The sequence below is a fragment of the Zeus faber genome, assembly GCF_960531495.2.
Source record: "Zeus faber genome assembly, chromosome: 18".
Classification (NCBI taxonomy): Eukaryota; Metazoa; Chordata; class Actinopteri; order Zeiformes; family Zeidae; genus Zeus; species Zeus faber.
Genome location: NC_137210.1, coordinates 2,757,851 through 2,770,397, shown reverse-complemented (window position 1 = coordinate 2,770,397; position 12,547 = coordinate 2,757,851). Strand labels below are relative to the sequence as shown.

Below are 12,547 nucleotides of genomic sequence, written 5' to 3'. Positions count from 1 at the left end.
TTCCTCGTGGTGGATTTTACACGCCTGCGGTCTTAAATATTCTGTCTTTATTTGCATCAGGTTATTTTCCAAAGCTTATCAAAATGACACACGACTGACACCCTGACTCGAAGGGACTGTAAAAATGACATGGCACTGTACATCAAACAGAACTCCTTGAAAAAAAAAAAATCGGTTTAAAAATGTTATAAATAAACAAATACAATAGCTGCAACCCAAGAAAAGAGCAAGATCAACCAACGAAACACAGTTGTTTACTCGGACTCTCCGCTGCGACGCTGTACGTCGACACCAAGTCGGAGCTGCCGCCGCTGTGCCCGTACCGTCCACTAGGGGGCGATGTTACATAAAACAGCACCTGGAGGTTACACGCTTGTCGTTGTTTCCCCCCCCCCCGCCCCCCCCGCCGCCCTCCTCTGAAAGTTCAAAGTTCATCGCTGAAGGGAAGTGACATTTTAGGCACCACATTGTTTTCTGTTTCGCAACTGACAATAAGTCAGTGCCGCATTGTGAGGCGCTTTAATAGGTTGGTTAACTAACGATTCGACTCATAATTAGATCATGTAAATGTAGCATACTTAGCGCGATAGCCTAATATCCTGTAGCCTACAAACTAAACGCGGTAATGATTAGCGGTTGCTAAGGTTACCCACTGTACGTTTGCCTGTTTGTTCTCGTTAATACCTTCGGACGGTCAACGCTGGCTGGTGCGTTTCATTGCCAGAAGCCACCTGTGGGCACATTGTTTAGTTTTATAACTATTTGACTGCCTAGCCGATTTAGCCAAATCAAACTAACTGTTTAGGCCGTGGCAACTGTGCGTGTTAGAAGATCGTTAGCCTGCCGGGAGCTATAAACTTTGCAATACGTTCAGTAGTTGGAGAACACTGGGTCAAGGAGAACCTCGCCTTCAAACATCAAACTGTTTGACATCTAATCGGTGACATTAACCCCACCATCTCATCTTGGACATGGAAACGCCGAGACTTGGTACATCAATTTAGGAAATACGTGATTCCACGACCTTTATATTCTATATTCTCATCTTTCACCCCCATTGCCTCCCCCCCTCGATCCGTCTCACAATGTCTGGAGCAATGGCCACCATAGTCCACGACACCACGGAGGCAGTGTGCCTCTGTGCCCAGTACAGTCTATACCTCAAGCCCATAGCCAAGGTGACGGTTAGCGTGGCGCTGCCCCAACTCAAGCTGCCGGGCAAGAGCATCTCCAACTGGGAGGTGATGGAAAGGGTGAAGGGCATGGTGGCCCCGGAGCAGTTTTCGGCGCTGCGCATCTCCAAGAGCACCATGGACTTCATCCGTTTCGAGGGCGAGGTGGAGAACAAAGAGGTGGTCAAGGGCCTGGTGAGCCGTCTGGATGGGAAGAGCATCAAGCTCAGCGGCTTCACTGACATACTGAAGGTGAGGGAGGCTCTCAAGCGTTTTGCAGGAGAGATTGAAAGCTACTACTTGCAATGCTTTAATGCTGCAATGCTGTAATCAAAGCTCCTATAAGTAGTCTTAGAAAAGCTGTAGACTCCATTCACTTATACATTTTTACATCTTGTCTTGAAGAAAATATATTATGTTGTGATACACCACGCTGCACTCTAAGGTAATGGTGAACATGTAACCTTAAATGTAGATATTATTTAGATATAAACACCTTACATTTAGGTAAAGGGATTTTTGTTTGGCAGAAACAGGATGATATTGATACCAAATATTTAAATTTATTCAACCGCAGTTGGATTCTCAAGTGGAAAATATTGTGATTTATCGCCCTACCACAAGACCCATTTGCCACGTGTCACAAAGAGATACTTTGACTCTTTGAATCTTCTGTCTGTATGCCGAAAAGTGCTTTGGAATCCAACCCGGAGACGAGCATTCAGAACAGATTGATATCATTATATAGAAATTGCCAGTTTTCTCACAGATGGTGGCTTTTGTCAGACAACTGTATTAAACAAAATGAACTCTTGTCGGTGAACATCAAAAACCTCCTTGTAGGGCCTTTAAGTTTCCTTATTAATTGATGAACAAATCTCAAGTTTTTGAATAGCTACTTTGTCTTTTTCCGTCAAATTGTAAAAACAAAAAACTTTTTCTGAAATACCTTGGAGGTAAAAAAGAAGAAATAGTTCCTCGACTTAAAGATAAACGCTCCTACGAAGCTTAGTTCGACCACTCTTTCCATCCCTCTCACCTCAAACAAGGTGCGTGCGGTCGAGAACAAGGTGGACTTCCCAACCCGCCACGACTGGGATTCCTTCTTTCGTGACGCCAAGGACATGAACGAGACACTGCCGGGCGAGAGGCCCGACACCATCCACCTGGAGGGGCTCCCCTGCCGATGGTTCAGCCAGAAAGATAGCCCACACCCAGACCGCCCCTCCGAGGAGATCCTCACCGCTGTCTTTAAGGGCTTCGGAAAGGTGACGCTTGGCTTCCCTCCGTCAAAATGGGAATAATACTGCAGTTAAACTCCTACAACTGATACATCAGTGACAGCAAAATCATTCTATTGGACCATGTTGTTTGAAACAAGCTATTGTTATAAAGAGAGCACCCTCAATATACAGTTAAGTTAAGAAGGAAGTGAAATTGGCTGTAGGCGGCCTTTTCAAATGCACTGTAGAAAAATTCCTAGACAGAATCGGCTCTGTAGTAAAGCTTGTGTCGCTATTGGTTGCAGGTGCGAAACGTGGACATTCCCATGCTGGATCCCTACAGGGAGGAAATGATGGACAAGAACTTCAACACGTTCAGCTTCGGTGGCCACCTCAACTTTGAGGCCTACGTCCAGTACCAGGAGTACCATGGCTTCACCAAGGCCATGGACACGCTGCGGGGCATGAAGCTGATGTTGAAGGGGGAGGATGGCAAGGCGGTGGCCTGCAACATCAAGGTACTTGGGAAAAAATAAGTAGGGAAAATCAGTATGGCTTGGAAATTAAATATCTCTTAAAATTGTTGCACCTAATATGTTGAAATTTAAATCAAATACCCATAGTTCTGCAGCACTTTTCACTCAGAAACGAATGAGTACAATGCCTCTTTGTTTGAGGACTTTTGGGTGTTAACCTCATTTTAAGCAGTTATTCCTATAAAGGACAAAATACAAAAATTCTAACAATGTAAATCCACTATCGTTAGTTGTTTGCGTCATAGTGGTAAAGATAAAGTACTGCCGAAACTGAAGATCTGTACACATTTCTCAAAGTTAGGCTTTACCTGTGTATCCTGCCCAGATAATAACTGCCACACAGGTATGCAGTATAGGCTTGGGCAGATTGATGATTGGATCACCGATTGAACACTATTGACAGACGATTTTTTGTTTTTTATCATCTGCCAGGAAAAAGCCTGTCAAGCATTGAAACAGTGTAAGTGCAGTTTACCGTGTTCGATCATAGTCCATGTTTAACAAGTGATCTGATCGCGCTCACGTGATAGGACAGCTGTACATACAGTCCCTCATGTCACAAATCAGTGGCAGAACTGCTTTACAGCAATATTTTTTACATCAGGAACTTTGAGGTATCTGCATGTGGGAGCGAGCATGGGCATGAGTCCAAACAAACAGGGATGCAGGAACGTGGCGGTTCAGGAAATTATAATTTAATAAATAGCTGATAGCTTTTTACTACATATAGAATACAAAGGTAGTGTCAGTGCAACTTAATTTGCCTTTTATAACAGTGTTCGCCTCTGGCAAAAATAGCATCCGTTTTCTTTTCGGTTTAATTAGCAAATCCAACTGACAAGTACAGGATTAATGTTTTTTTGTTTATTATACATATTTAAAAATCTGGACACTTCGGCTGTCGTATATGTGACAACGTCTGGTGGAAAGAGGAACAAGTCAGCAAACTCAAAGTCCCACAAATCAACACAAAAGTTTTATTTCTTTATAAAAGAAACGTCTTTTTCAGTGTTTTTTTCATATTAAAGTTAAAACCTTGAAGAACCCACTCAATATAACAAACAGTTTTAGGATCACTAAATACCAGTTTGTCACCAAAGTAAGCTTGTTTTCGTGTCGTCTGGGGCATACTGTGTGGGCATAATGATCGATTTGCATCTTTTGTTTCACTTTAATTTAAGTTTAAATCCTTCCCATAAACAAAACACATGCTTGTTTCAGTTCATCTATGATGTATCATCTAGGAAAGTTTCACAGAACAACATACGCGAGTCACAGTACTATCGTCTGCCACAACAATTCCTACTTTGTACCTTTTGTAAATAGATCTTTTATAGTAAAAAGATGACTTGATGAGATGAGACTAAAATGTTAGTGGTGGGTCTATCGAACATTCAAAATGCATGATATTTCCCCCAATTTTGCTTATGTTCCTCAATTTGTTTCAATCTCAACAATCTCACGGTTCCTTTAATGCACACATGCAGATCAAGATTATCATTCGATTTTCTGTGTGATGTCAGAATGTGAAACCGTTTTGATAAAATAAGGTAACAAATTGACCTGGACTACACTGGGTATTCTTCGCATGGTAAAAAATGTTGCACCACAGACGCGGGCTCAAATGGACACAAAGAAGAAAAAGAGCTGATGTCACTTTTTTTTTTTTTTTTTAAGAAATGAGCACAAATAAACACCATGATCACTTCTCTGTGAAAACACATCATCCCCTTGTCGTTATGGATTATGAGAATAGGGTGCCAGAAGCTCTCATTTATATTGAGGAACCGGCCGCTGGCAGCCAAAGGCAGCAGGTGGTGGGGTGCTCCCAGATAACACCAATTCCCAGAATGCAAAAAGCCCGCTGTTTGCAATCTTGGAAATATTGTCTGGTGATAGGTTTGAAAAGTGAAGGATCTCAAAAGTGCCACTTTCTTAAAACTGTCATTGTTATAAAACAATAAAGGCAGGAAATGGGAATATTAGAAGTTACAGAATAATAGAGGGTCATGCTACTATAGTGAGCATGAACTTGGAATGAAAAAACATTTACTTAAAATTAAAGGATTAACTACAATTATGCATTTTCCAATATAATTTAATTAAATAATGTTTTTTAATAAATATTAACAAATAAATAACATACTTAGGGACAGTATCATATATTTACATGTCATTTTTTTTATACTCTACATTCTTTAGCCCTCTGACAAATTGAGTGGGGAAGTGGTTGGGGTGGCGTTAACCAGCTGTTGTTCCCAACCATTACCTGCCTCTTAAGTGTGTAAAACTGCAGGCTCTTTGAGGGGCATTTTCTCTGCGAGAGAAGTTTAGGTGTACAGTCTTCAAATATTTTCAGATTTCAATGTATGATGTATAATTTGAAAGCTTACAACCCACCATACACTTTCATAATCTGTAAAAAACTGAAAAATTGTCTTGGCCTACTTAATACCCAACACCGGTCATTGTCACAGATGTGACTCTGTGTTCTTCTAACCCTCATTGTGAAATGTATTGTATTGTCTGAATCAACTACGACCAAAAAAATGGAATGTGACAGCAGCTTTGCCGCATTACATTACATTCTATGTGTGCGCACACCAACGTTATTGTGAAAGTCATAACAGTACAGAGCTCCTCTCAGCAGCTTTCCTCATACCCGAGAGTCTCAGCTGATTGCGGCGATGCTCTCTGGGCAACTGAAGGCAAAAAATCATGGAGCCCCATTTATCTAAACCTCATTCGTCTGGAGTTACCGGTGAACTTAACCAGCCCCCGACTGACTTTAATTCCTCTGGGTATATACAAAATTATATTGTATTGTGCTGTAAACACAATGTATGAAGACAATATAATGTTTCAGAAATCAATGTAAATACAAATTGAGCACCTCTGCTTTGTTTACTGAAGACAAGCGTAGCCTTATTTTGTTATGCTGGAGAAAGCGTATAATACCCTTTCAGGGCTTAGGGCAAGTAGATGGGCTTCGTCCGGCTGACATTGGAGCTTTGCGACCTCTTAGTGGAATGAAAACTGTGGCTGCATCGTCAGCTGTGTTCTCAGGAGCAGGTGGGTGAAGTCCTCTGCGCCCGGTCACTTAAATGCTCACGATTAAACCTTGTAATGGCTAACTTGGATAAAACTGAGTGAAGGCGAGGAGGGAAACTAAGTAAACTGAGTTAGGTTGTTTGAAACATTTTCTAGGATGCTTGATACCTACATTGGAACCATTTTCAGGAAATATGGCAACTTAGCACTGTTTCATCACAGTAAGAAGACGAAGAATTGGATACATCCTTGTCATGTCCCTAATGTGCAAAAATGTCAAGGAAGGATCCGGTTGGTCCTTGGTCAGCATAGGATATCCGATACGTCCACGCCGCATTGCAACCGTTATGGCTAAGTGCTAAGCAATTGTGGAACTGTTTTAAACTGCATTTCAGTCGATTTCACTCCCACGTCAGCACAGCAAGATTCCACTGCACTGTCCAAATTTAGAAAGTTCTGGCTCAGGTTCTTGCCAAGATGGGGGCAAGTATGAACCTGAACTTGAGGTTTCATATTGTCTCTATGCTGCACTTAGCAAAAAAACCTAACATAATCAGTAGAGGAGTAGTAGACTCATGCCACCTTGTCAAAAGTTTAATGATATTCCATTTTTTGTTGTGCTGTTTTGTGGCTGCTGTGGTAGTTGTTGATATGCTAGTCTCAAATGTCATCATCGTCAACATCAAATTAAACTAATCTTTACAAACCCCTGTCAGAATTGCTATGGCTAAATCCTTTTATTTATTTACTTACCCTCTTGTGATGTGTACTTTAGAAAAATCTGTAAGCAATTACTGTCTAGCATGACCACTTAATTGCAACAAAATTGAATAACAGAATGCTTGTTTTTGTGCGTGTGTGTATCTGTGGTCCAGGTGGCCTTCGACACCAGTAAGCACCTGAGCGAATCAGCTTTGAAGAAGAGGACTCAGGAGAGGATGAAGCTGCAGGAGCTGGAGAGGCAGCGGGAGGAGCAAAAGCGACGGGAGAAAGAGGAGGAGGAAAGGCGAAAGGACGAGGAGAGGTAGGACCAGCTCACTTCTTAACCCTCCACCTCTCACCTGTTAGGTGTGGTTAAAGGCCACCTCCAGCCATTTTCACATTCTTCCCTTCCTCGGTTTTTCTCCAAATGAAAAGTTTGGGTGGGTGGGCGGGTGAGATCGTAATTGATCAATGTAACAACAGTGCAGCAACCAGTAATAAATTAAGGGGGTTCTACACTACAAGCTAGCGTCAATAGTGGAGAGCGCAAGCGAAATTGGCTACTGCGCAAAGGAAAGATGAGTTTTTATATACTCACTCAATAAACCTGGTCAAAAAGTGCTTTGCAGTAATTGTTTTGCAAAGGCTTTTCCCAAAAGCTTTTAGACCTCTTTGTTGCCAGTGCTGCAGGTGGGCGTTGCACACGCGTTGAACGTAATGTTATCAGTCATTGTCACATACCATTTCTGTGATCGTAGTTGATTTAGACAATACACTTAACAATGAGGGTTGGAACAGCACAAAGTCACATATACTATAGCCAAGGTGTCCCGATTTTTTAATAAGTATTATAAACAAAAGAACAATGATGATTTATCCTGTGCTTGTCTGTTTGAATGTTGTAATTGCTATTTACATTGCTATTTACATTTCTATCTACCTGTGTCTTCTACATGTGGTAAAATACAATCAGCTCGGTCGACAACTCTCACCTTATGTTGTTGCAGCACGGAAGCAGACAGGCATAATTAATAATTAATTTAAATTTCCCGAACCGCCACGTTCCTGCATCCATGTTTGTTTGCGCTCCCGCCCAAAGTATCCCCAGATACTTTAAAGCACCGTGACATAAAATATTGCCGTAAAGTGATTCTGCTGCTGATTTGGGACATTATGGCGGACTATAAACACGGACGGACTATGGTCGAGCACAGTAAACTGCACTCACACCGTTTCTATGATCGATTTTTCCTGGTGGTTTGAAAAAAACCCATATATATACTATGTGTGTGTGTGTGTGTGTGTGTGTGTGTGTGTGTGTGTGTGTGTGTGTGTGTGTGTGTGTGTGTGTGTGTGTGTGTGTGTGTGTGTGTGTGTGTGTGTGTGTGTGTGTGTGTGATCAATGGAGTCGATCGCCGATTGATGATTGAGTCGTCAATCTGCCCAAGTTTACTGCCTGCACACTGCCAACAAAATTCCATGCAACAGAAGATAATTAGTCTTGACTTTGGCAAATTCCTACATGTGAAAATGTGTTCTTCAGTAATTTTTGGCTATTGTGGAATTACCCTGATAGCCAAGATAATTATATCCATGTCCTTAAAATGGCGTCAAGTGTTCCTTTGCAGAGAGCTGTCAAATGTGTTCTGTGGCGTATAGTTAGGATGGCCAAGATAACATGGACGCCAGATTGAATTGTGATGGAGTTCCCTGCTCTGAGGAATCATATAAAACAAAACAAATGAATAAAACAAAGGGGAGGAAAAAAAATTCATGTTTAAGTTTTGTATGTAAAATACCCCCCCCATCACACAAACCACTGTTGACAATTGTGCTTCAGGAAGCAGAAGGAGCAGGAGGAGGACGAGAAGGAGAGGAGAAGGGAGGAGCGATTGCGCAAGCGGGAGCAGAAGCTGCGGGAGCGCGAGGAGCGGCGCAACCTGAAGCGGGTGAAGCGACGGCACGAGGAGGAGCAGAAGAAGCTGCAGGTGAAGATCGCCACCGAGGAGCGGAGGCTGCTGCTGGCCCAGCGCAACCTGGAGTCCATACGGCTCATTGCCGAGCTGCTGGCCAGGGCGAAGGTGGGAGGGGATGCACATGTGAAACAAAAAAGAAATAAAATTATATATATATACACACACACATACACACACAGTATCTATCTGGGCAAGGATTGAATAGCGGTTGTGTAATGAAATAAAGACGAGCCGTCGCAGTAAGCGCCTTAATGTATGCAATTGATTTCAAAAGTGTAATGTGTTATTTTGTTAGTATTTTTTTTGTATTTATTTGAAATCACAGTCATGACATGGATGTCACTTGGGACTTTGCCTTGCAAAAACTTGCCTTTTTGCAAGGCAAGTTTATACTGTATGTATATCATGTGCTTTAAAAATAAGTCAGATTAAAATGCAACTAAAGACTAATCAGCCTGGATTTTTTGGGGTTTTTTATAGAATTTCAACATATTAAATGTGAGATTGAAAATAATCAATCGACGGTTCTGAAAATTATTACATTATCATAAAATACAATGTAGGGCTGGAGTGAACTCTTTCCACAGCCTCAGTGTTTCACTGTTTTAAATGTTCTGTGTTTATACCCCCCCCCCCCCCCCCTAAGGCTCTGAAGCATCAGCAGCAGGAGAAGAAGCGGCTGGAACACGAGGAGAAGGAGAGGCAGGCTCAGGCCCGGCAGGAGGAGGAGGTGGCACGGCTCCAGCAGCTGGAAGCCCGCCGGCGCCAGCAGGAGGACGAGCTGCGGCGGGTGGAGGCGGAGAAGGAGCGTGCCCTGGAGCTGCAGCGCAAGGAGCGGGAGCTGAGGGAGAAGCTGCTGGACAACCTGCTGAAGAAGGGCGCGGCCTCTGCCTCCGAGACCCCCGATGCCGAGATCCCTGAGCTCGGAGAGCGGCCATCCCTTCCCAGTGGCGCCCTGGCCCAGGTGAATGGCATGAGGGCGGGGGACGCCGCGCCCCCCAAGCACATGCCCAAGTCCAGCATGCGCTCCAAGGTCACCGAGAACAACAAGGAGGAAACGGCAGGGAGGGAGAAGAGGAGAGGAGGTAGGAGTTTATTGGTACCATCTAAACAGCACAGGGTGTCCACAGGGTCATTCAAATGTCACCACACCACATAAAAATGTGTTATTAACCACCAAGCCAAATTTGAATGATGTAAAAAAAATTCAAAAAATTGCCAAGTGTATAAAATTAGGCTTCAAAATTGTGAGGGGGGGCAGGGGAAGGCAGGAACCTCTACTCTGAGACGCTGGGGGCATGTCCGCTGGAGATGCTAAATACGCGGCGATTCGCGGCAAACGTTTACATTGGAGTAAATTCCACGTTTAAATGTTCCTTTGCTGAACTCAGTCCCCAGTCCTGTGTCTAGTTGCTCACAAAAAGCGCCGCTGTCTGGCTTTGGGACTACCTGCTCTCTGGTGCGCCCTCCTCGCTCCTCCATAGGCCAGATCTGGACTCCGCGACCTGCTAGCATGCAAGCTAATGCTAATGTAACCAAACCCTGCGCGGTCAAACCAAAACCAAACCAAACGGGACAGTTCCTTTTTGTTCCTGATCCATGGCATGAGTTCATGGTATCACTAAAAACGCCATTTACTCCAGGTGTTTATTCCCAAAACAACACTTTCAAGAGATCCAAGATTCAAGAGGTTTATTTGTCACATACATATACATACGTTCATACATAAATGCAGTGAAATGTCTTTGCAACGCACTCAGAGATTATGCACAATAGTTACTAAACCGAACATAATAGCTAACCTAATTCCTACCTAGCTAACTGAAACTAACTGATATCTGATGTGTTTTATACCCAACTCTAGCTGAGCTTATTTCACCATCCGATTTGATTTTTGTATAATCTTAGGGGTTAGGGCTCTACGTCAGCAACTCATGATTTAGGCCTGCTCAAAATGGACCGAAAAATGGTGAGATACAGTTGAACGGCCAAACTCCACAATTCAGTACTACATAGTTCGGTCTTTTCACATGTTTTCTGCAATGATTTTCCCACATGTATAATGTGTTTATAAACAAATCACTGTATTCACTTTACAGTGACGTTAATGTAGTAAGTATTCGATGGACAGAGCAATCGTATTTTTATCCTTTCCATACTAAGTTGGTCTCAAAAAAAGCTCTTAAAATGTCTTGAATAGATATTCTTATACTTACCGATTCCTTGCCAAGAGAATTTCACCCGATATGACAACAGCTGCATATGGACTCGAAATCCCCTGTGTACTACTAACTGAGGTTGAACACTGAAGTACTGTATATGTTAATAAGTAGGATGATATCAGACCAAAACTCCCTTGTATCTTGTTATCATAAACTCCAATGTAGAAAAGTTGAATGTCTCTCCCAGACCCAGGTGGAGGAGAGGAGCGGAGGAGGGGGGAGAGGAGAGAGGGGGGCTCTGCCTCCAACAGAGCCCACAGCCGACAGGGCGGGGGGCCTGAGGGGAGCCCTCAAGGCAGAGGGAGGAGGATGCCATCACGCAGCCACAGCGGGAGGTGGAGCAGGAGGCGGAGCTCCAGCCACGCTCGGAGGCGGAGCTACAGTCCCCGCCGCCACCACCACCGGAGCAGCAGCAGCTCCAGGAGCAGAAGCAGCAGTGGGAGGAGCTACAGTGATGGGCGGGGCAGGAGGAGGGGGAAGAGCCGCAGCAGAAGCGCCTCCCGGAGCAGAGCTAGAGCCCGGAGCAGCCACAGCCATGACCACGACCAGAGGAGGTCCAGGCGGCACAGGCACAGCCACAGCAGGGATGGGAGTCGCTCCAGGAGTCGCTCCAGGAGACGCTGACCGCTCCACTGTGAAACGCTCACTTTTTCAGGGTTTAGTGTTTGCCTGTTTGAGTACGAAATGTCAATTGCGTATCTCCATCCAGGTCAATTATGTCTTCTTTACTTTTCTGTCCTGTCCTTGTGGTTTAGTGTGGAAGTGTATATGAACAACTGGATCCATTCAAACTTACTGGATTTATGTTATGTGTCTGGTCTGCTTGAACCTACTACGACTACTTGAAACGCAAAGACTGCTGTTGTATTTGAAAGTGTGAAGAGTCCTTACTGAGCATCAGCAAGATCACTTTTATAACTGCTTTTAATTCCAAAGAGCAGTGTGCTGGCTGAAGGTGTTGCTATTTGAACCTAAAACCCAGAGGCCTGGAAGCCTTGCAGTTCTTTGATCAGCCCATAGTTTTAACTGACAGCAGTCTGAGTTATTGCGATGTTGCGTTTTTTATTATACACCCTGTTTGCAATAATTAGCCAATTTAACTAATGCAATCTGATTTTTGTATTTAACTTCATATTAAGTGTAGTCAAATATTTATAGTCAAATTTCATATTTAAGTCAAATACTCAGATGTTTAAGGTAGGAAACTATTACATCCTTTAGTTGCTCATATGAATTGCATCTGTCTCATGTACAGTAGACTATGAACTCTTCTTATTATCTTGTTTTTTTTTTCTTAAATGTTTCATTTTTGGTAAGTTGATCCAAACGTTTGCCTTGCTTAAAGGCAAAATTTTGACTTTTCTTGCTTTCTTTTCTTTGAGTTAGGGCATACAAAGTTGTGTTGACTTCAAATAAGAGCATGTACAGCAATGATAAATGATTTGATAAAATAAAACTCAAAACTGGAAAACTTTATAAAGTACCGTTTTCTTTTCCCGGGGCTCTGCAAGGCACTTTCAGTTTCCATAAGTTGGAGAACCTTTAAAATTCTTAAAGTTAAAAAGATACACTGAGACACAGGTAACTATCGTGTGCCCTTTTTTGGTCTAATGTGTTTTTCTAAAAGAAGATTAAAGTTTTTTGAAAGCCCTAAACATTTGCCCC

At 43.0% G+C, this 12,547-nt stretch overlaps 1 protein-coding gene across 1 annotated transcript; it reads left to right on the top strand.

Annotated features, from left to right (window-relative positions):
* Positions 1–475: 475 nt before the first annotated feature.
* Positions 476–11,506, top strand: akap17a (A kinase (PRKA) anchor protein 17A; the record flags this gene model as incomplete). The annotated part of the gene is made up of 7 exons (XM_080019508.1): positions 476–1,424; positions 2,222–2,440; positions 2,701–2,913; positions 6,858–7,006; positions 8,525–8,765; positions 9,307–9,745; positions 11,070–11,506. Exons 1-7 carry the CDS (start codon positions 1,086–1,088, stop codon positions 11,504–11,506), a joined length of 2,037 nt encoding a protein of 678 aa, XP_079875634.1. The 5' UTR covers positions 476–1,085.
* Positions 11,507–12,547: the final 1,041 nt, after the last annotated feature.